Source organism: Canis lupus, chromosome 4 (assembly GCF_011100685.1).
Source record: "Canis lupus familiaris isolate Mischka breed German Shepherd chromosome 4, alternate assembly UU_Cfam_GSD_1.0, whole genome shotgun sequence".
NCBI classification, from domain to species: Eukaryota; Metazoa; Chordata; class Mammalia; order Carnivora; family Canidae; genus Canis; species Canis lupus.
Genome location: NC_049225.1, coordinates 41198119 through 41223926, shown reverse-complemented (window position 1 = coordinate 41223926; position 25808 = coordinate 41198119). Strand labels below are relative to the sequence as shown.

Sequence of the window (25808 nt, the reverse complement as noted above, 5' to 3'; positions counted from 1 at the left end):
TACAGGTGCATGAGTACATAAAAACATACACTTCTTTGTAGTTCTGAGTTTTTAACATAAAACAATTGATGGCAGGACAACTGGCTTCCTCAGTCCATAGGGCATGCAACTTTTGATCTCAGGGTCATTGAGTCCAAGCCCCAGGCTGGATGTAGACTTTACTTTTAAAAGAATTAGATAAATTAGATTAGATTAGATTAGATTAGATAGATGGATAGATAGATAATGAATGCATATTTATGGCAACGGTTCCTGTGTGTAAAAGCCGAACTTGGACAGTTCTCTATTTGTCAGATATTACGAAAAAAGACTTGTTTCCATTTTCTTTTACATAACTCTTACAAAACCACTACAGGATGATTCCTCAAATTTTTCAGATGAGGCAAAAGAGGTAAAATCCTCAAGGTTTCACAACTATAGAGTACCAAAGCCTAGATTGCAACTCTGAGCTCTTGCTCCTAAGTTGGTGTTCTTTCCTCTCTATCTCTTGTAACAAATCATCCTCTTAATACATGACCTATGTGAATCCCTTGGAGCCAAGGAGACAAAAGAGGTGAAACACTGACACAGCTTAAAAGCTTATGAAAAGTTAAATGACAAGCCAAGAGTTAAAGTCAGGTCTCCTTAGATGTATTTTTGTCAATCACTTAATCTCCTTCTTAAGGAGGTAAAATCCTCAAAAGCAAAAACAACTTGCCTACAAATTCTCCAACCTTAAAAGGTTTATCCCACACAATACAAGGATCCACCCAAAGACAACAAAGATTCATAGTCTGCCTGACACTGCCTTCTAGTAAGGAGAAAAACATGGTCAACATAATTGCCACCTGCAAACTCCCAATCTGTGGTTCTAGGCAAGTCCTCTGTAGTTACAAAAAATTAAGATCATCCCTAGGGCTATTGCAGTGGTGGGAACACTAAACATACAGGCAGAAAAATTTCCATTTCAAGTCTAGGTTCACCATGTAGCAGTTCTTTGACATGAAACAAATACTGAAACATAACTGCCCCCTTGGTCTTCTACTGGTATAAAATAGTAATGACCAGTAACTACTGTCCTTTCTCACACTACCAATAACAATCAAATCAAAATAGTAATGACCAGTAACTACTGTCCTTTCTCACACTACCAATAACAATCAAACTGTCCTTTCTCACACTACCAATAACAATCAAATTTATCTTTTTCAAGATAAACAGAAGCCATATAGTAGCACTAACTTGGCAGGATACAGGTTAAGTCTTTAAACTTTCAGAGCTCAGTTCTCTCATCTGTGTAAGATGGGGATAATAATCTCTATTTTGAAAATATCAAAATGAGATGATGCATTAAATGCTTTACAAACTAATGTTGTCTTCAACTCTGAGAATGACACTTTATACTACTGTGGTTTACAAGCCTTTCATATACTAACTATTCTACTCTGGTCTAGAACTCAAGCTTTGATGAGTACTGATCATCAGATCACATGATCTGATCATCATCATCATGATCACATGAAGATAACACTGAAACCATCATCTTTTCTTGTGCGTGTCATTATACTACATTAATACAGTCAAATATACTGTCATTATACTGCAGTTAATACAGTCAAAGATTACACTGCCTTTATCTACTAGTCCTATTACATAGAGTAGATGCCTTAGATGGCAGTAAGTTAGAATAAATTCCTAGGCTTGTTCCCCAACATATCTATTTTTAAAAATTCTCCCTAATTCTATATTTGTATAGCTAATGGAGAGGTGAAGGGCAGCTTCATGCAGGAGTTTAGTTATTTTTACTATAATTCACCTTTGAAGCTTGATCTGACCCTTCCATGTCAGCCTCTAGAATTTTGATTCTGTCCTCTAGAAGAGTGGGTATTCCACACCAAAAGTCTGTGTGATGGACAAATGTAGTAAATCTTTATCCCAAGTTCTTGGCAAACATGTTAAATGGGTCAGAACCAAGGACAGCACCCACGATTCTAGATCTTTCTATCCAGGCTTCTATGGATCCATCCACGAAATACACATATCAATAATGAGCCACTGGTTCTGTAACCCATCTGGATGTACTACTGTCCAGCCTACGTCTCTCTATTCAGTTTGAATATCTGCCCCATATAAAGACCATTAACACCTTTATCTTTTACATCATCCCTCTAGCCCACTAATCTCCCTACCTCCAAAGTCAGGTGAATTTGGTATGGTTACTCTTTGTATTCTCTTGCTGGTGCTTACTACATAAAGTTGGTATCATACTTTTTATTTACAAGTTAGCAAGTAGCTGCTTTGTGTCCCTTTTTAAAACATATATAACCCAAGTTCATTACAGAAAAATTGTAAAATCCATATAAGCAAAAAAATTCTACCCCTAAAACCTGAGAGAAAAGGGCTCCTAATACTCTGTATATATCTTTCTACACTTACACAATCCTACAAAGTCTGTTTAGCTGAAAATTATTTAACTTTGATACTCCATTTTAAAAGGTATGCTGGAGGTTACACTAAATTTACATCAAATTTACCAATCAAGATCCCCCCAAACACACCCACCCCTCCACCTCTCCAGTTCTGAAAACCAGGAAATGTGCTCATCAGTCATCTCAGAGTACTATCATGTAGGGCTACCAACCACAGCTGTAGAAGCTATAAAAGGTACACCTGTACCCAGTAGCTCTGCTTCTTCTCAGTGTTCCCCAATTCTGAAAATCACAACTACAGGTTCTGTCCCTATCCTGGCACACAATGTGTTTAGGTCTGCTCGTTTATACGCGCTTTGGTTTCCTTTTTGTCTATCTCCACGATCATGTGCCACTTTCTTCCATCTTCATTTAAAATCAGGGAAATCCACAGATAATCACATATAGTCCTACTTATACCACTCCACTGCAAGGACTAACAAATTCTTAACAAGAATTTTACATTTCCGAATCTCTCAGACCTCCATCATATTTTCTTCTAGTGTCTCTAGGGCTAATAGGTTTAGCTTTTTCCTGAATTTTTCTAATTCTGGGTACTTATCTGACTATCTTCTAGTTTCTACATGTCCTATAAGAACACAATCACTAGGTTACTTCCATATCATCAACCAAATCCTCTGAATTAGTTATAAACACACCCCTAACCAATTCCCCCTCTTTAGTCCCCTGATCTCTGAGAGCTAAAATGAACAGGAGACAATAATGCATGAGAGAGCTGCTTTCTCAATGCAACTTCCTCAATAACTGCAACATCCCCATCGCCTATGAACTAGAAAAGCAGCATCCACCTGCTTGGGTGGTCCAGGAGCTGGTTCTCCGAAGCCTGTGTGGTTGTAGTTGAGTCATGTAGGGCAAGTGATTTTTAAAACAAATAAACAAAAACAACAAGCAACAAAAACAGATTCCCTGGACATTTTGCTGGTCTACTGAGTCATAATCTTTAGATGGTGAGGACCAGAGAATCTGTATTTTTAAGAAGTGCCACCAGATAATTCTGAAAGGTTGGGAACTCCTGCTTTATTACTATGATACCCTTTTAGTCTTCTTTGATTTTTTCCCCCTTCAATAGCTCACCACTAGACTAACACTGGGTTTCTGCATAAGAAAATCTCTAACACATATTTCCTCCTCTTTCAAATGCCAAATTCCAATTCAGTAAAATCTCTATGATATCTACGAGATTTCCTTCCCTCGGATTATACTTTAAATTCATACCATCATACTAGGAGGTGGCATGTTCTAGTCTCTTGGTAAATGCACTGGCTGTAGAGTCACATAACCAGTGTTGAAGCACAGCAGTTTTCCTTTTTGGATTTCAGTCTTCCATAAAATAGAAATGATACTAAATAGCTGAAGTGGGTAATCTGATATAATCTGCAGAATAACCCTCTGAGACAGCTACTCTCAATATGCCATTTTATGAACTACTTAGCCTTGCTAGGAAAGTTAACAGGAGGAGACTATTAAGGAATCAGATACAGAATTGGTACTTGCTAAGTGTCAGTTTCTGTTCTCCTTTCCTTGTCCTCAAATCCCCAAGTTGACATCACTGGTCAAAGAAGATGAGTAATGTTGCTCTTCCTTGTCATTTTCGGCAGAGAAAGTATTGTGTACCTCCTCTAGCAAAGTGCTAAGCCCACTCTTGGTTTAAGTCTCACATCCCTTTAAATGTTTAGGGAATAGGAATCCTACAACCTCTGAACACCTTAGAATAGCTATCCCCAAGGGTCATGCAGACCATGTAACTTTTTTTCAAGCCAATTCAGGACAAGGAGGTTCCTGAGTAGGGTCCATTTGTTGGGGCTAAAAAGTGCTTTGAGATGATAAAAACTGAGTATTTCTTAAGTACCAATGCCTGGCTCTCACTGACTCTATCTTGCTGAGACTCCGTCATCTCCCACCACCACCCCCCTTCCCAAGGCGACAAGAGGACACATTATGGTTTCAGAAAATGAAGCCAGAATACAGCACACACAATGCTGAAGAAGTGCTTCTGTTGCTAATTATAGGCACCAGATGAAGGTCTGGAAAATTTTCAATAATAAATTAAAACAATTAAAAGGCACAAATTTCAAAGCTCAATATGTAAATAACACTGTATCAAAATGAAACTCAACTGTATAATGTCAGTTCAATGCTCTTAAGTACAGCCAGTTTTAACACAGCTGCTTAGATCATACAATTACAGTAACCTTTATTATTTTAGAAACACATTTCAAAGAGCAGCTGCAAAGAAACGTCCTTCCCTACCCACCCCTGCTGTCCCTTCCTAGTCACAGATCTAGTTGTAAAATCTAAAGTCAGAAACCTTTTGAAAGAAAAAACAATGCAATTGCTTACAGCAACACTATGTCAATGGATGTCTTTAACTTGGAATATACTGACCTAAGGATTCAGACAGAATTGAAGTGAAATGGTGACACTCAGTTACAACAGAATGTTGGACCAACAAAGTGGGGCACACACCTACCGATATGATGTCAGGATGAATCAATTCAGAAATTAGGAGGTGAATAATTAAAACTTCCTGGCAACAAATCTTACTACCTCTGGAGAAGCAGGTGCTTCCTGCCTCTCCAGCCTTTTTCTTTTTCTTTTCTTTTTTCTTTTTCTTTTTTTTAAGCTACCATCCTCAGAATACCCACCAGATGTCAGGCATATTACATATATAGTTTTTTAATCTTCACAATATCCCATGAAGTATTATTATTCCCACACAGAAAAGGAAACAGGCTCCAAAAGGTGGGCTCATAGAACTATTAAGTGCAATGGCTGGGATTCAAATTTAGGGGCTATCTAAATCCAACATCCAAGCTCTTTCCACTCTGTCATGCTGGTGGTCTTTGGCCTTGCATCCAACCTAAAAAGCCTTAGCTATGCTCTGGTTCTTCCATATCTCCCAAGACCTTTGATCTAGTCTGTCACATTTACGGTCCATAACAGTTTATCATCTTTACTTGGGGATAAGACAAATGAATAAACTATGGCCAGGAAGCTAAGTGTTTCAAAATTCTTAATTGCTCAGATACCTTACCAAAAGGATCGCCAATGCTTATCATCTTCTTTGAAGTACAATCTGCCTCTACTTCAAATGGTATAAATTTTCCCTTTAACAACAGTTCTCACAAACCACAAACTTAGCCTGCAGAAATTGACATTGCAGACTAAACATTTACCATGATTTTTAGAAAAGCATATCATAATTATCACTTTTTCCACTGAACCAAAAGGAGCCAGAGACCACAAACATTTTCCATTTTCCCTATACTGACAGGTATGATATTCACAGTAAGCATTTAAAAGCGAGAACTATAGACAATTTTTAAAGAATTAATGGTTTCTGCAATCAAAAGAAGTCTTAAATTGACAATCTCAACAGAGTAAAACTTCAAACCCAAGATCATCTACAGTAAAAATTAAACTCCAAACTAGAAAAGCAATCAATAAGCTGGTCCACACATTATTAAATTTAAATATGAACATACACATGGACCTGTTTCTCCCTTAATACTCTTAAGGCAGGGTCTGTGTTAAAGAACTAACGCCAGGTTTAATCCAAGTCTACTAGACACGAACACAATCAACTTGGCCAGCTTGTCCCCAGCTATTAGATTCATATGTATGATATATCCTGACATATGTATATATGTTCAGATCAAATCCTGTTAAAACAAATAGCATTTTAACAAAAATATTTCCATGTCCCAGCCAATGGTCCATTCATTTCATGTAATACTCAATACCACAAAATTCCACTTTAACAGAGATATGGACAATACCTTAAAATTCGATGTAATGAAAACTGAATTGTATGCAATTATACTAACCATATTTATATACATAACACATGTTCATCTGTTCTGTCTCTTCTCCAAGACCATACACTCCCCGAAGGGGTTGCCTCTGCAAATCAAGAGAACTTCAACAGTGCCACCTTGTGGACATTCTGTAAATATAAGGTGAGTTTCCTGGCACTCTAAAATGTTTGAGAAGCAAATTACACACAAAAATAAAATAAAACCAAAACAGTAGAAAGCAAACAAAAAAACAACAGATTTGCCTGAGAAAAATGGAGGCATAGCTTTATTTAGTTAAAAGCACTTATGAGGGACAAGTAGAATCACCAATTTTAAAAACTGCCCTATCTTTTCTTGATGTCAGATGAGACCTAAGTCCACAGAAAGGCTCAGGTGACAGGAATTCAGAGTTCTGGCACTGCACATACCAGAGAGGCTGCACCACAGGTTCACTCACCTTACGTAAACCCACTTATAATTCCCTCTCCCTGATCCCCTCACCCACCTTCTCTCTCATACAATTAAAACCATATCTGTTTCCCCTCTCTCATCATAAGTAATTATTACTGAACTGGGTTGTAAACATGTTTCTATACTTAGGGCCTATTTAAGGAATTTTCCAGAGGAACCAAACTATAATGATTTCAGCCTTTGCACTAACTTTTGAACCATCACCCATACAATCAACATAATAACCAAGAGGTATAATCTTTGTCATTTCACGCAATTTCTACTTGGTTTCCTACTCTATACAATGAGAAAGAGGACCAAGGATTAAGTGATGGCTAAGATCCCTCTTAGCAATGAAATTCTAGAAAGAGAGGGTTCTTATTTTCTTTCTAGAAATACTAATGAAGGAAATGGGGCAAACAATGCTACATTTCAGGATAAAAACAATGAGAGTGTCAAAATTCTCTAAGCCAACTCTCAAATATACTCAAACGCTCTTCATTATAGAAAGTAAACTTAAACATTTTGAAAAAAAGATTAGAAATTCAAACCTAGCCTGTCAGATTGCCTAGACATGAGCCCAGGTCCTATTTACCATGGAAATACTTGGTATATGGAGCCCTGATGCACTGTAAATCACAGACATGCTAAGAGAACACCCACCCTTTGAAGTTATCCAGAAGCTCTGACAGGTTAGGGATAGTGACAATGGCACTGTTTATCTCTAGTCATTTCTAGGTCTACTCTGGCACGGCAGTTGAAACCTCTAGACTACATTGATCATATTAGAAGAAAATATTCTGGCTAGCATTCCCTTCAGAAGTGAAATCTATCTTACCTAGTCAAATTTATATTTAAAATTAGAAGAAGAAAAGAAAGAAGAGGAGAGGGATAAAGAAAGAAAAAAGAATTAGTGATGAAAAATCAAAGGGGGATAAAATAGAGCACAAAGGATTTTTATAGCAGTGAAACCATTCTATGATACTATAATGGTAGATACATGTCATTATATATTTGCCAAAACCCATAGAATGTACACCACCAAGAGTGGGCCCTAATGTAAAGTATGGACTTTGGGTGATAACAGGTCAATGTAGGCCTATGTGTTATATAACAAATGAGTCATTCTGAATGAGATGTTAATAGTGGGGAGACTGGATGAGATAGTGGAGTGGGGTGAAGATATGGAAAATATGGGAATTCTCTGTGTTTTTCATTCAATATTGCTATAAACCTAAAACTATTCTAAAAAAGTCTTCTTTTTTTTTTTTTTAATCAAAGTAACCTTAACCAAAGGAGTATATGGGTGTGGGGGATACAGGAGGAAGGGGGGAGAGAGAGAGAGAAAGAGAGAAATAGGGAGGGAGAAGATGCTGAAATATGTTTCAAAAAACATGATAAAGACATGTCATCAGTTTTTCCAATACATCTTTTGCAATTCCTGAGCCTAAGTGTCACTCTACGTACAAATAAACATCCTAAAAATTTGGGGACACTTCTTAAACACAAACACTGCAGGAAAAATTGTCTCATATTTTTTAAAATTACTTATAAAGGCAAAATACAGATTATATACAGACTACATCAAAACTAACAACAGAGCATTAACTCATTAAACTAAATGAAACATGGGAACCCTGGGTGGCGCAGCGGTTTAGCGCCTGCCTTTGGCCCAGGGTGCGATCCTGGAGACCCAGGATCGAATCTCACATTGGGCTCCCGGTGCATGGAGCCTGCTTCTCCCTCTGCCTATGTCTCTGCCTCTCTCTCTCTCTGTGTGACTATCATAAATAAATAAAAATTTAAAAAATAATAATAATAAACTAAATTAAACAATGGTATAACCAATCATCAACACCATTAATCACAGAAACTGCCTACATCCCCTAAATAGATGCTAAATTATAACTGCTTTTCAAGTGCCATATACTAAATATAGTATGGGTCCCAAAGAAACTCAACTGTAGTCACACTGTACTCATTTATTCATTTAACAAATATCTACTCAGCTCCACCTAAGCCCTTGGACTGGATATTCTTCCACTGCTCAGCTTTTTAAAAGACAAGTACAGTTACCTGGTAAAGCGGTAATAAAGTCCCGCTGCAACATGGGCTTCAGGTAAGAGTTAATATGTCCATGCTGATAATGACACATTCGTGAAATAAGGTGTTCCACAAATTCCACTTGATCTGATTCAGACCACTGGTCAAAATATTTAATACACAAGTCTTTTTCTTTTTGATAGTTTCCTTCTGATGGCCTCTTTCTGGAGACGATCACAGATGATGTTCCATTACTTATCTATTTTAGAAAAATAAAAAAAAAACACAATTAGTTTAATAAGGAAAAGAAATCTAATTAGTATTTCATTGGAAACATTTTTTTACTCTGTGCATTTAACCTTAAAGTGACAGTTATATCTTAAAGCCAAACTCATTCCTTCATTAATTCATTCATGAAGTAATTTAAAGTGTCTTCAGGGCATATGTCCTCAAATTAGTCTCTAAAGTAAATGTCAAATTTACAGCTTATATTTATAAAGCTAAATGTGTCTCAAGTCATTTTTTCCCAAAGCTTATTCCAAAACCATGTGGTTATTAGATAACTAATATCTAATGTTAGAGACGACTGTCAAAAAAAAACTTGTTCAACTTGGCCAAGTAGCAATGATTGACTAATAATAGTTTTACTTCCTCAAAGACCAAAGCCAATGCTATATTCATCTATGTCAATGGTTCTCACACCTTGTGCTTCACAATAACAAGAGGGGGTCTTAACCCACAGATTGCCTGACTCCACCACAGATGTCCTCATTTTATTTACTGGTCTGGAATACAGCCTGAGAATCGCTTCTAGGCCTTTTGGCTAAGATCCGGTGTGGAATACAGCCTGAGAATTTGCATTGCTAACAAGTTCCCAGGTGGTATTAATGCCGCTGGTCCAGAGAACGCACTTTAGAGACCACACTTTGAAAACCACTGGTCTAAAAAAAAAGAAAAAAAGAAAAAGAAAAGAAAACCACTGGTCTAGCTAACGAAGAAACCTGAAGGCAATTCAATCTTAAAAATTGAATCCATTTCCAAATTGTTTCCAGGGCTACCAGACTGCTGGCAAAACAGTTTAGACTTTTATTCCCTTTTTTTGATCACCTACTTTCAAAGTAACCCAAGGTAAACCACATATTCCCGAAATGATCCTTATCCTAAAGAGTTGGCCTATGATATCCCACAGACTTGTATAAGAAATGTGCATTTCTCATCAAATCTACATGGTCCTTACATAAAGCCAGTGTATTTTTTTTTTTTTTACAAATGAAAACTACATACACTACACCTGACAACAGCATCAAAAAAACAAAACAAAACAAAAAAAATTGGAATCCCTAGACTGAAGCCACCACTGCCACTGATGCTATAAGGCTCAGTTTAAAAACAAAATTACAAAAAAAAAAAAAATTTTACCTCAATGCTTTCATCAAATATTTCCCAAGCTATCTGACCATCACTCCTTTGATAGCCCCTTCATGTGTAATAACCAAAAAGACTAGCATAGAAAATTTTGAAAACTGTAAAGTTGTATTATAAACATGCCTTAATTCCATCAGGAGCTTACACAGAAAGAACCAAGAGCTTTGTTATCACTATGTCCCCTAATTTAGAGTGGACTGAATCCATCTCAGAAAGAAGACCTCCTTTATAAATATCCATAGGAGCCTGGCTTTCCTTACTAAAATCTTATACATCATACCTGTCTGAAACAAGAAATGTCTACATTTAGAGGTATATAGTCAGAAGGCATTCAGCTCCCACCCCATTTATCCTACCACCTCCTCCTCTAGGAATGTTTTTTTCCTTGTAATTGGGTGAGGAAGAACTCAAGGATACCAAGTACCACCTTTTTCCCCCTTGTAATTTGGGTGTAGGAAAGCTCTCTGACACTGGGTACCACAAGAGGGCAGCACTGAAAAGATATTTTTAATGCAGCTTGTAGTAAGACATCTATCTAGCAGACCTTAAAAATCAACATTCAAAACAGTCAGAAGAAATGAAAATCCTTCACTGTGGTGAATATCAGCTGGTACTTTTACGCATAAGGGTGTTAATCATAATGTTATAACAGAATAATTAGAAATAACTGCCTAACTATAGGCAACTGGTTAAAGCAAATAATAATACATCTACATAGAGTAATATAGCCATTAAAATTAGATTTATAAAGTTAAGATTTTAATAACAAGAGAATATGTTTATGAAATAATATTAAGGAACAAAAGACAAGATGCAGAATTTTATGCATTACATAGCATAATACATAGCATTACAGTCATTTGTGTGAAGGGGAACACACAAGACAGAGTAAAGGGTATGTACCAAAATGTTAAAAGTGCCTAATCTTGAGAAAAATCGCTGTACGTTTTCCTTCCTCTTTTCTTTCTATATTTTGTTAATTATAAATCACCAAAATAATTGCTTTCATAACAGGTTAATAAATATGATGGTAACAACCTGCACTGTACTGCTTTACAATTTACAAAATACTTCCACATCCACTATCTCATTTGATAAGCAAAAGGGTTATTATTTCACCTACAGAAGGCTTCCTAACCACCTAGCTTCCCTACAGCATTGGCATACCATCAACTAGTTGACTGAAAGACAGAACTAATGAAAGAAAAACCGAAAGCCAAAGTATTAAGAGCCAATGTGAATTGAAAAATCAATACTAAACTAAGACAATCCTATTGGAAAATACCAAATGTGAAAGAGGAACAGAAGCTGGTCTGCACATTGTTCCCCGAAATGGTGGCAAATGTACAATTCCACAGCACATTTTCCATTTCTGCTTCTAACCACCTGCTGGGAACAAAAGCATCTTCCTGGCATTGTTTTGCTTTGTTTCATTTCATCTTAAATCTGTTGGGCATACCTCATTCTTGCTAACTAATATACTCCTTTTGTTTCAAAATAAAATGAACCCAGAGAATATTTTAACATTATTCTCTTCAAATTTAAGTTTGTTTTGCCCTTAATAGTGTCTTTATGAAGGGAAAAGTTATTTGTACCATAATGGCTGATGGAAAGATCAAATCATGAAACTTTACATACCATTGCCCACACTTCCCCACCAGCCAAAAAACCCTGGAAGACTGGGAGGAAAACTGGCAGACTAAAACAGAGCCAGGAGAAAAGAAATCAGAGTTTAAAAGGAAAGGGCAAACTAACAAGAAATGTGGGAGAAAGGTGAGGGTAGAAAGACAAAGTCACCAATGCACACACACTGGTATGGCATGGTGCTTTTCTGGTGACAAAAAGGACACAACCTTTACCTTAGACTGTGGCAATAAACTGAATATTTTAGGCTACAGACACTTCAGAGTCTTTGTGGTAACACCAAAATTCTTTACTATTTGTAATGACACTTCCCTAAGAAACAGAAGATAAATTAGGGTGAATTCTGAAACTAGCAAATATGCACAAAAGAAAACAAAAATGCTTGTCTCTTGTTTTTTTACTTAGGACAGAAGCTGAGGGAGCATCTTATCTATAGTAAGTCAACTGCTATCATTCCTACCTGCCAAAGAGTATTTTTCTTTGGGGACTCATCTTCATTTTGATCCTCCATAACTGAAGTGTTCTAAGGGGGGAAAAACAGGTTATTTGAATTATGCCGAGTTTTGCAAATCCTAAATAACTACACCAAAATATAATTTTGAAATCCCAAACTACAATGTACCGACACAAACCCAAGAGTTATTTGGCTTGTGACCAACACACGCCATTTTGGGTCAAGAGAGTTGTGATCATCTTTCATAAATCAATATAGTTAGTGGCTGGACAAAAGCATAAAGTCTTTATTTATGAAGGTTGGACATGCTTAGAAAACAGGCTAAATTATAGGACTGGGGCTGAGCCTCTACCTCAGTCATCACTTATTCTCTCACTTATAGCAAGAAGCCCCAGAAACCCACTAAGTTCTTGATGATTGCTCAAAACATTTACTAGAATGTCTGCTATTCAGTAATCCATCCCAACCATCATCAGCAATTAGGACTGACAAAGCTCTGGAAGCCCCCTCTGCTTTTCTCTTTCCTCCCTTGATAACCTTGTTTTTCTGGAATGGCTTTACAATCTCCCTTAGAAGCACGGTGGGTGCCCCAACTTTCCCCCCGCCCCAAAGAGGAGGATGTTGGTAGCCAGTAACAATCTGGCTTGCCTTGGGAATACATCAACTTTTGATTTTTTGTGTTTACTGCACAAAGAGGCACTGTGTAATTATTCTTTCTGGTGACCCAGTCGCTCAATAGATGCCCATTAACTGGAGATTATACATGATTGGATTTTCCCTTTTGAAGCTTCTACCTAATGGCTAAATGGAAACTTAATGAGAAGGGAAAGTGGGAAAGTTGTGCTCTGAAAGGAATAGCAATTTGAGTCCCTCTAAGATTCCTTCCCAAAACTAAAATTCTAGGATTAGGGTATAAAACTTCTAACATTCTATAGTATTATTCAAAAGGTTCCTACAGATCTGTTTAAGTTATGTTTACAAGATTCTGTTTATTGCCCTTGAGGATAGGCCTATCTCAAAATTTCCTTTTTTCCTTAATTTTCTTCAAGTCGTATGATGTTTGGACCCATACAGTATTTTCAAACAATTTGTTTGAAAAACCCACTGTGAATAATGACAGAAGAAACACCACTGAATACTAGTGCTCTGTTGGCCACATAGCTGGCTCTAATGAGGGATACAAGTATGATGTAGTACAAAAGTCAAAGGCTTTGAAACCAGAGAGAAGTTGGAATTCTGATCTGGTCACACTCAGTGTGTGTGTGTGTGTGTGTGTGTGTGTGTGTGTGTGTGTGTGTGATCTTGAGCAAGCTGTTTTACCCATGGACAAATACAAACCATATAAAGGTGTTGTGGGGACTGAGACTCCCCAGCACAGTGCACAGCGTTTAACTAGTATTCAAAAAAATCTGTTCACGCCCTGCTCTGAAGATGCTGCTTTCCTCCAAGTGCTATCTTCTCATAGTTTTCCAACCTAAGACTTGGTCAGAATAGCTTCAGATGGCTGCATATAGAGAAAATCCACTGGTTCCTCAATAAATTATTTTAAGCCCCACAGCGCCAAGGTATGCAGTGGGGAAGAAGGGTAGGAGGGCCAGGCTCCCTGTATGTGAAAACGAACCACAAGCTAGAAAGGAAGGCAATGTGTCCAAGAGGCCAGAATAGCTTTATAGTGGAGACAGCAATAAATGATCCTGAATAGGAAGAAGAGGATGGAAACAAAAGTAGTATTTCTCTCTCCCTGTAATTTTCCTTTTATTGCTATCTTGAAGGACTTGGGATTAATAAAGCTGGCAGGGGAGTGAATAAAATGGGAACAGTGACTCAGTACGTCATCATCTGGGTCCAACTGGTAGTTACAAAGCCGTATTTGCAGGGTCAGGGTCACAATGTCCTGGGTTCTAAGAGTGACAAGAAGGAGAGCATGACCACAAAACATGAGAAGTTAAGTATATAAGATGGGAAGTCCCTGCCCTCATCTTCAGGCACCCCAGGAAATGTATAAGGAATGCATATATATAGTGTTTTAAACTAAAAGCTTTTGTTATACAGGAGTCTGAACCCACCAGAACTATTCGGACTTAAGCTACCTAAATATTTTCCTCATTCAGGGAGGAAACAAAGTTAAGTGAGAAGACCCCACAGACTACACAAAAAACAACCATCTTTACATTTTAATATAATTCCTCCTTCTATTCATTCCAAAACAGAGAAATGATGTTTATTTATACAGATGAGAAAGAAAACAACCCCTCTGATTTAAAAAAAAAAAAAAAAAAAAAAGCAACTATTCTCTTAAGGCTTGATAAAAGTGAATAAAGATAGACAATTTAATAAAATTGTATTTAATAAAGCTCTGGGGTGGCTGGAATAGCTCCCCCCACCATACATATCTTTTCAACTTCTCTTATAAAGCCTTTAGGAGATGCCAAAGGGAAAATGTCACTCTCAAGCTACACTAATCAGAGGATCATTTCCAAGGAGTATTTCAGGTGACACAAGAGAAGCTCAGAGTGAGGAGGGTCCTAGGGTCTAATTAAGTTTGGCAAATGTTCTATGCTCCTGTGCACTCTCTCTCCTGCTGACCTCGCCCTCTCTTTTTCCCCCCTCCCTCCCATCTTTCTTTGTCTCACACACACTCTCACAAAGTCATAATATATCTCATTAAGATACTAAAGGCTCTGTAATGTCCTATAATTAAATCATGCTAAATTAGTTTAATCCAGTTTTCCCAAGTTTGTTGGACATAGACATCCCCCTTTTATATTTCTTAATAATAGTTCAGCATGTATTAGCAAACACTGGACTAGAACAGTAGCATGGCATAATTCCTGCCTCCTCCCACTTCACTGGACAAGTATTTCTGAGAGACCAAGGATACGCCTACTTTGCTAAGTATAATATATTCCTCTCCTATTCCCCATTTTTCTCAGCCTGCAACATGAGACTGTGAGGTTAAGGAGAGACAGCAAGAATAGAAAATTCTTATAAGAGCCACAATTTTATTCTTTAAAAATTAAAACGAAAACAAGGCCACAGGTTCAAGGATGAGGTAAGAAAAAACAATGAGTTGGCCAAAAGAAAAGGAAGGTGTTTTCCTACATCCACATTCTCAGATGAAACCATGAGTTAAGCCAATCTGAAAGCTGAAACCCTCATTAAGTCTCCATCACTTCTGGGAAAGGAAAGTTCTCTTAAATATCAACTTGACTTATTCACTTCCTACCCTTCTCATCACCATCTTTCTTCTTACACCTACCAAGCAGCATTACAAGTATATAAAAATGCAGACCTTCCTTCTGATACTACTTCCAATGAAAGACACAATCTAGGAAGAAGCAACTATACTCAGGCTTATCAACCTTAAGACTTTGACATTTTGGGACAGATAATTCTGTGTTTTGAGGGCACTGTCATGTGCATTGTAGGATGGTTCACAGCATCCCTGGCCACTCTATATGCTAGATGCTGGAAGCAAGAGGTGGGGTGGGGGTGCCAGCAGCAATACTGCCGCCTCTTCTCAACAACCACTGCTCTAAGAGTATGGCTTCCTTGGGAAGATGTACTTCATCAATTGCCATCTAAGGCTCAGACTTTCTTTCTCTTCACATGTTTTTCCTTTGGCCCCTGTGACAAGATGGGACTTCTTCAAATAGTGTCTGAGATCACCATGGCCAAGTAATTCATGTAATATATAGATTTCTAAATTCTGGGGTAAGACCCACTTGCCTTTAAATTCATACTTGGGAAAATCTGAATCAGGAGTTCTTTGCTAGAGATCCATGGCTGGTTGGTGTAGATAAGGGCTACAAATACCTTGAAGTCATATACAAAAGTTAGTGTGTATACATGCCTATGTCTCTGTATTTAAAAGACTGCAGTGGCAAAATAGGAGAAGAATATATTGTGTTTACCAAAGTGGTCATTTCTAGGGGATATCTCGATGCTCAGACAAAAAAGGATGCTCAGACAAAAAAAGGGTCCCAGGGTCTAATAAAGTTTGACAAATGTCATATGCTACAAAAGCCACTAGGCTCTCTCCCTCCCCACCTCCAAGGTTAAAATATACTTCATTAAGATATTAAAGGCTCAGAAATGTCCCATAATTAACAGCTAGATTAAGACAGTTTAATCTAGCTTTCCCAAGTTTGTTGGCCATGGGCCTCTCCCTTTTACAATAATACTAATTTTAACAACAACTCAGCATATATTGGCAAACACCAGACTAAGGCAATAGTACGGCCTAAATCCTTCCTCTTCCCATTTCACCAAACCAATGGTTCTAGGAAACAAAGGAAATGACCACTTTGGTATAAACACAATATATTCCTATCCTATTCCCTACCATCTTTCCCAGACTACTTACTATATGAGGTGAGTCTGTGTGTAGGTACAATAAGCTCTAAGCAGTGATATATCTTAGCCAGTAGGTGCCACCAGCTAACCCAGAATACATTTTACTTGGAAAATTCTCTACTTTAAGAGTTACATAAGAGAAATAAATGTCCTACTTTAAAAATGCTGCAAATTCTGCGTTATGAGTTTCATGATGAGAAATGCTTATACAATATAAGATTTTCATACAAAAAGAATCTTTCCTCTTGAGAGGAAACAAAAAAAACCCTACAAGGGATCTGGAAAACATGGGAACATTCTGCCATTTTCTTTAGTGTTTTAAAATTTGGGGATTTAAGACATTAAGAATGACAGATATATAATGTAAAGTGTTCCTAGCTAACTTTATTGGGTCTCTAACCTAGGCTTGTTTCATATATTGTCTTTTAATTTTCAGAAAAAAATATGAACGTATATAGCAATTTTACAGAAAAAAAACGAGGAACATAATTAAGTCATTAAGAGTCACACAGTAAATGAGAAATGCAGGACTCAGATCTAGGTCTATTCTACTCAGAAATCAATGTACTTTCCATACAGAAAAACACATCTCAGGTGTTTTCCAACTGCTGGTTGTGGCCTATGAGTTTAATTTAATGGGCTGCAACCAACAATTTTTAATAAAATGAAATTGAATCTGGGCATTCCCCTGCCCACATGGGTAAGCATAACAAAAATCACAAAGGGCAAATAAAAGGAATGAGCAAAAACAGAACAGGAAAATTCAAATTAAAGGAAAGCAAGAGTCTTTAATGAACAGAACAATATTCAAGTCAAATCACTGAGTGACAAAAGAGCTTTTAAATCCCTAAATGGCATAATTTATGAAGAGGATAATGTATACCTTTATATACTAAATATAAAATTCCACAAAATGTAACAAGGGAAAAAGTTACAACTTTTTAAAAAAATTTTTTAAGATTTTATTTATTTATTCATGAGAGGCAGAGACATAGGCAGAGGGAGAAGCAGGCTCCTCACAGGGAGCCCAATGCAGGACTCAATCCCAGAACCCTGGGATCACGCCCTAAGCCAAAGACAGATGCTCAACTGCTGAGCTACCCAGGCGTCCCACAACTTCTTATTTTTAGAACACTTTTTTGTCTTTGACAGATCAAGTAGATCAAATTAAAAAAACAAACAAACCACATTTGACTTTCCATGGAACATTTAAAAAAAAAAACAAAACAAGGGCAGCCCCAGTGGCTCAGCGGTTTAGTGCCACCTTCAGCCCAGGGCATGATCCTGGAAACCTGGGATCGAGTCACACGTCGGGCTCCCTGCATGGAGCCTGCTTCTCCCTCTCCCTCTCTCTCTTCTATTTTCATGAATAAATAAATTATTTAAATAAATAAATAAATAAATAAATAAATAAATAAAACAAATAACACAATTGATACAGCATCCTTGGGCCACAGACAAAATATGAAATACAGTTAGAAATCAGGAAAAGAAAAAAAAAAAAAGAAATCAGGAAAAGATTATTGTATATTTAAGATCAGGACAAGCAGAAATATCAAAATCTAGTTTGCCAGTTACTGTCTGCCATAAATTCCAAAGAGAAAAGGCACAATGATTGATACAAACAAATCAAACACTTTTGTGTTGCTATTGTTAATTCCACCCAGGCCCCAGTAATCTAGCTTAATATTCTTCCCCCTTAAACCTAAATATTAACATTGCTGGGAAATGAGATCACTGAAGAGGCAGAATCATTTGAAAAAAAGAAGACACAAACTTGTATTAAAAAGCAGTCCCTTCTCTCATACTGATCTTACAATTCAGAGGGAAGCCATGAATCCATTTGTACATACAAGACTTTTTAAAACAGTTCCAGCTACCATTAAACAAAGCTTAATCAAAAACCCTCTTGTCCCTCCACACAAATACCAAACTACAGTAACAATATTTTCTTTCTACAATACAAAATAAAAAATTAAAAATGTAAATTCACTGAGGATTTGTCTGAAATCACTGCTACCTGATTTCTATAATGTAGTAAGTTTTGTTTCAGTTTCTCTAACCTGCAGTTCCATTCAAATGTCTAACTAGGTATTTGGTTGTTACTGACACCACATGACAAGATCATACTGAAGTATCTGGAAGAATTAATACAGGGTAAAATTTTTCTTCCCCACCAACTATTTTTTAAAAGAGAGGAATGTATATACTATTAGATACTTAAAATTTTTTTAAAGCTATGATAGTGCTGGCAAAGCAAGATAAAAGAAACAAAATAGAAAGTGCAGAAAAAGATTCACTTATACTTACAAATTTGTATACGACAGTTACAGCTTCGAATTGGTGAGAAAGGGATAATTTTAAAAAGAGTATTGAAAATAAAAGCTGAAATGCTACCTCATATTACATTCCAATTATATTATGGATATAAAGAAACAAGTGTGAAAAACTATAATTATAAAACTACTAAAAGCAAGCATACAGGAGTTTTTAAAAATTCACTGAACAGGGGAAAGGCTGTCTACACATGATACCAAACATAGAAATAAAAGTAGATTTGATTAGATAAAAAAATTCAAACTCATGAATGTTCACAATCAATAAATATTAAAAAACAAATACACTGGGGGAATATTACAATGTATGATAAATAACACCATATAAAGATTTCTAATAAACAGGGAAACCAAAACTAATTTCTTAATAGGCAAATAAGCAAAAAGTACAGATATTTCTAAATGAGAAATTTAAATGCCCAAAAAAAGAACACATACAACAATAAAAAGGAGATGCAATTTTTCACCTACCAAAATTAGCAACTTTTATCTCTACATACTGTATAGGAATTGGGTTCTCTGGTAAGATTATAAACTGTTACTTTTTAGAACCTATTTATCAATATATAACTTCAAAAAGTACTAGATAGCACTGGGCATAATTTAACTTATGCAATTTATCCTAACAAATTATAGACCTATATAAAATAGTAGCTGCAACAATTTAGGACATGGAAAAATAGAAAACAATGTAAATGCCCAACAACAGAGTGTCATTTAAAAATATGACAGGAGAGGGCAGCCCGGGTGGTTCAGCAGTTTAGCACCACCTTCGGCCCAGGGCGTGATCCTGGAGCCCAGGGATTGAGTCCCACGTAGGGCTCCCTGCATGGGGCCTACTTCTCCCTCTGCCTCTGTCTCTGCCTCTCTCTCTCTCTTTGTCTGTGTCTCTCATGAGTAAATAAATTAAACCTTTAATATATATATTATATATATATATATAATATATATATATATATAATATATATATATATGATAGGAGAAATTTTTAGTTCTTTTAAAAAAACATTTCTACTAAAGTATATAATACAATAAAGGGCTTAATTCTCAAGTTTTAACTAGTACTCAAACCAACATAACACTACCAGGCTCCAAATACTTGCTTCATATTATTTCCCAGTCATTAATGCTGAAAGATAACCACTATTTTCTTAATATTACCATAGATTCATAGATTCACATTTGAATTTTAAATAAACAGATTCATATCATATATACTTTGAGTCTGGCTTCTTTTGCTTACCATTATGATTTGAGATTCTTAAATTCAGCAGCAGTTAATTCTGTTACACTGCTATATGTTATTTCAAAAATTATATATTCATTTTATGCTGATGAAAACTTCTACTTCTGGCATTTAAAATAATTCTGCCATGTCTGTTGGTGTACATAAATATATAGTTCTATTGGGTCTATAGTAGAAGTGAATAGCTAGGTCATAAAGTATACACACTGCCAACTTTTCCAAAGTAATTCTACCTAATAATCACTCCCAACAGCAGTGTATGTGACCAGTGTATGTATCTTTACCAGGTATGGGGTGTATTTTTTTCATCTGGTTGGTTTTAGGTTTATTTTTGTTGCTTAATTTCAACATTCTGTTGGGTGTACAATAGTATCTCCCTGTGGTTTAATCTCCATCTTCCTGATGATTAATGATATTGAACACATTTTGACAAATGTATCAGTCATTTGGATATCTTCTTTTATAAAGTGACATTTTAAAAGCTTTGGACCAGCTCCTTCCGTAACAACTTAAGCTGATCTGTGAAAATGGTTCACTATTCACCTGACCCAGAAAATCCCACAAAGCCATGCAAATCAAGAGGTGCAAATCAAGAGACTCAAATATTCATGTTAACTTTAAAAACATCTATGAAACTGCCAAGGCCATCAAGGGTATGCTTATCCAAAAAGCCGTCAAATACTAGAAGAATGAACTTGACAAAAGTAATGTGTGCCATTCCATCACTACAGTGGTAGCACAGAGTTGGTAGGTATACCCAGGCCAAACAGTGGGGCTGGATACAGGGCTGGTGGCCCAAGAGTACTGAATTTTCATTGCACATGCTTCAGAATGCAGGCAGTTATACTAAATTAAAAGGTTTAGATGTATTTGAGCACATCCAGGTAAACAAAGCCTCCAAGATGCAGCATAGAATTTACAGAGCTCATGGTCAGAGTAATTCATACATGAACTTTCCCTTGCCACATTGAGATGATCTTTACTGAAAAGAAGCAAACTGTTCCTAAATCAAGAAGAGGTGGTTGTACAGAAGAAAAAGATATCCCAGAAGAAACCAAAGAAACAAAAACTGATGGCCCAGAAATAAATATGGCATAAAATAAATGCAAACAAAAAAGATTTTTTTAAACTTTTGACTATTTTTTAGTTGGACAGTCTTCCCTTACCGATTTCTAGAAATTCTTTATATATTCTAGAATAGAATCCTTTTTCAAACATGTTTATTGCAAAGGTCTTCTCTTAATCTGGGGCTCAACTTTTCATTTTTTTTTAATGGTGTCTTTTGATAAAGATAAGTAATTGATTTTAATGAAATATAATGTATTGCTTCCTTTATTATAATTTGTAACTTCTACATCCTGCTTAAGAAACATTTCTTCTCCTAAAGTCATAAAGATATTCTCTCATGCAGTAGCCTAGAAGTTTTTACTTTATCTTTTACACTTACATCTAAAATTCACCTATACTAATCTTTATGGAAAGTAGAGGAGTCAGGATTATGTTTTTCAAATTGCAGTTTGCAACTCACTATGGTTTATAATATCAATTTAATGGATAACTAGCATTTTTTTTAAAAAATGAAATAGGAAAAAACAGTGCACATCCCCTATTTCATCAATTCTAACATATTTTTTCAAATTTCAATCTCTAAAATTGAGGTATTAACGATCAATGGTATCTTACAATTAAAAATGGTAGCATTTTTTCTGAATGCTACATAAAATAATGGCATATCTTACAATCCATGCTGTCTTAGATTTCTTTTTTTTCCTAAAGAAAATTTATGCGAGAGAGAGAGAGAATGAATGAGTGTGAGTGAGGGGACAGAGGAGGAGGGAAAGAATCTCAAGCAGACTCCTCGTCAAGCACAGAGCCCAGTGCAGGGCTGGATCTCACGACCCTGAGAGATCATGACCTGAGCCAAAATCAAGAGTCAGATGCTCAACTGACTGAGCCCACCCAGGCACCCCCATGCTGTCTTATATTTCACAATGGAATACAGTATACATGTTGGGGGTGATTGTAGGAGTGTATGTTATGTTCTAAACATACAAATACATACATAAAACATATATATAATATATATGTGTATATATATAAATTACATATACAAACACATGCTCACATATACTAGATCTAACTGTAAATTTTTTGTTGTTATTGTAAATGAAAATTTTGTTTCTTACTGTGAAAGTACTTAAAAAACGCTGAAATCTCCTGGTTAAGGTATTAAAGTACAACAAATCCCATACTGCAAAAGTTACCATCTTTTCAGTTTTCTTTCGATTCTCCTAGTTATATCAAAAGAGATTTTAATATGTCTTTAATACTTTCAATTGTCTGTTTTTAATAAAAAGAGGTGGCCTCCTGTTCAGTTTACTGTAACAAACAGTATCTGGCTAGAATTTCATATGCCTCTCAGCAAGTGCCATTGGTTTTCCAGTCATGCAGTGATACAGTCCCCTTTTCTAATTTCTTAAAAGAAATCAGATTTCTAAAATATGTGCAGCAGATAAAAGGAAAAATGATACACAAAGATGTCAAAAACTGTGAAGGTTATACACACCTATCTAAAGTTAGGGGAAAACTACCTGAGAAGAATATAGAAAGAAGGTCTAACGTATATTTTAAATTTAAAAAGGGGGGGATTCAAAATATATCTGTATCACTCCATCTTTATGAATAAAATTTAATGTTATTTGTTTAGAACAATATTTAGAAAATGTCTGTCAAAATGCTAACAATATTATCTCTGTCTATTTTATTTTCCATTTGCTTAAAAGGCACATCTCTTTTTAATAGCAAGAAACAGTGATTTTTAAAATTAAACTTAAAAAAGTAAAAACTCAGGATCCCTGGGTGGCGAAGCAGTTTAGCGCCTGCCTTTGGCCCAGGGCGTGATCCTGGGCGTGATCCTGGGCGTGATCCTGGAGACCGGGGATCGAATCCCACGTTGGGCTCCCGGTGCATGGAGCCTGCTTCTCCATGTCTCTGCCTCTCTCTCTCTCTCTCTCTCTCTCTCTCTCTCTCTCTGTGACTATCATAAATAAATAAAAATTAAAAAAAAAAAAAAGTAAAAACTCGGAGCAATGGGTGGCTCAGTCAATAAAGCTTTGGCTCAGGTCATGATCATGGAGTCCCAGGACTGAGCCTCACGTTGGGCTCCCTGCTCAGCGGGGAGTCTGCTTCTCCCTCTGCCCCTCCCATTGCTCCTTCTCAATCTCTCTCTCTCTTAAAAAAAAAAAAAAAGTAAAAACTCCATCCCAAGACCCCAGATACATATGCTCTAGGCTAAAAAAACAGAAACTAGTTCCTGAAAGTTGAGGGAGGAGTCAGATCCTGCTGCATGTCATCTGACTTCTCTGCCTGCTTTCTCATCCAGAAAACTGAAGTGGAAACAGACCTCCCTGACAGGGAGTGAGAAAATTTAAAAGAGAATCCTAGCACTAATAAGGGACCCCTCAGTCAAATTTAACCCCCCAAAGGGCAGAAATGCTTGGCTGTGTTATTCATTCTGTATTCTTACCACTTAGGATAATCCATGGCACACTACTGAAATACAGAAGCATAATAAATACTTGTTGACATGAATCTTAAAGTTATTATTACTTTTTCTATGAACTGTAATGACAAAAACAGTAATTTTGTTTCTGCTTACTCCTTTCCTATATTTTCCAAATTGTCTACAATGAGCAAGTTTTCAAAATGTAAGGGGGAAAAAACCAATGCAACAATTTCTGGGGCTCACAAAATGCGGTTAAGAAACTAAAATCTATTTTCGGAAAGGCAGTCATCTTTATCACCTCTGAAAGTACTCATCTACCTAGATAAAAGAAGAACACATTATTAATTATTTGACTGTTTAAAAAGTTCCAACAGGGCAGCCCCGGTGGCGCAGCGGTTTAGCGCCGCCTGCAGCCAGGGTGTGATCCTGGAGACCCGGGATCAAGTCCCACATCAGGCTCCCTGCATGGAGCCTGCTTCTCCCTCTGCCGTGTCTCTGCCCTCCCCCCCGCCGTGTCTCTCATGAATAAATAAATAAAATCTTTAAAAAACAAAAAGTTTCAACAGAAGGATAGATAAAAGTCTGCTGGAGTCTCCCCTAAGAAGGCAAATAGGGGACTGGCAAAATGTGCACTTAAATGCTTCCTGGTGCTTATTAATGCTTCAAAGAGAACTACAAAAGTAAAAACTGTAAAATGTTTCATATTCACTAAAGGAAGACAGAAAAAGAAGGTGCTTTCAAAGAAGCTAGGAGAAGAATGGTCAAAAGACCCTGAGTCACGGCACCACAGAGGGAGTCAGTAAGCTGAAGTGTAAAGAGCAGGCCTGTAGGGACCCAGTGCCCCACTGCAAACTGCACTCTGACAATGAAAAACTATCTGACTTCCTGTAAATTACTTGACTTCTCTCTCAGATTTAGTTTCCTCTTTTATAGGGCAGGGATAACACTGTCTATGTTGCAGGAACAGAAATAACATGTGCAAAGCACTGACAAACATATCACTGTTCAGTGGGGGGAAAAATATAAAACAGAAAAGGTCCTTTTTTTTCTTCTACCATTAATCATTAAAAAAAAAAAAAACACACACACATGAAAGCATTTATCAATGATGTCAGCCAAAGCTAGAGAAATACCATACTACATTACAATAATTTCTTATTGTGTTTAAGTATAACTTGGCAGACTAATCTAAGATTCAAACATAAAACCTACCTGAAGAAATTACAAAACAATGAATTACATTTATAAGAATTGTAGCTACCACTTCCTGAGCACCAATTAGAGATTATATTGCTTAAAGAAAACTAAAACCGCCAAAAACGTGAAAAAGTAAGAGATGATGACTTCAACACAATGCCAGTCAAAATCCCAGCAGGCATTCCCCCCAACAAATTGAGCTGATTTTAAAATTCATGTGGAAATATAAAAGCACAAGGCAATCTGGAAGGACTAAGCTAGAGAATTTACACCGTGAGATATCAAAATATATAGCTATAGTAACTAAGTGCTATGTAGAGAAAAGACAAACTGATCGACAGAACAAAAAAGCATCTAAACTCAGATCACACATTACAACTTCACCTGACTGAAAACCAAGGCCCTACTCTCTAATTAAAGGGAGAAAAAAATCCGTTCTAGATAGATTACAGATCTGAATGTAAAGGTAAAATAATAAAGCTTTTAGAAGAAACCATAGGACATAATCTTGGAATTAAGCAAAGCTTTCTTAAACATAACTACTAACCAGAAAGAAAAATATGATCAACTAGATTAAAATAGTTTCTGTTCATTGAAAATAATATTAAGAGGTTGAAAAGCTGATTAAAATGTTCTAAAACTGATTTACATTGATGGTGCAACACTGAACTGCATACTACTGCAATAGCTGAATTTAATGATATGTAAAATATCTCTCAATTTTTTAAAAGAAATTTAAAAGAAAAAAATGTCTGGAACATTAAGGAGAAAAAAAAATACTTTAAATCAATAAGGAACACACACACACACATACAACCAATCAAAAATTGGGTAGAACATTTGTACAGGCACCTCACAAAAGAAAGTACCAAATCCCATTAAAAAAT

The 25808-nt window shown here is 36.4% G+C and overlaps 1 protein-coding gene across 10 annotated transcripts in view; it reads right to left on the bottom strand.

Annotated features, from left to right (window-relative positions):
* Positions 1 to 25808, bottom strand: part of FBXW11 (F-box and WD repeat domain containing 11) — a 124811-nt gene that overhangs the window by 30706 nt on the left and 68297 nt on the right. For 6 of the 10 annotated variants that reach the window (XM_038534761.1, XM_038534766.1, XM_038534762.1 and 3 more), the window contains 2 exons: positions 12288 to 12350; positions 8792 to 9017 (listed from right to left, as the gene is read on the bottom strand). In XM_038534761.1, the coding sequence (XP_038390689.1) occupies positions 8792 to 9017; positions 12288 to 12350 (289 nt within the window). The remainder of the gene's footprint in view (positions 1 to 8791; positions 9018 to 12287; positions 12351 to 25808) is intronic. The other 4 variants (XM_038534763.1, XM_038534769.1, XM_038534764.1 and 1 more) reach the window with 1 other exon arrangement.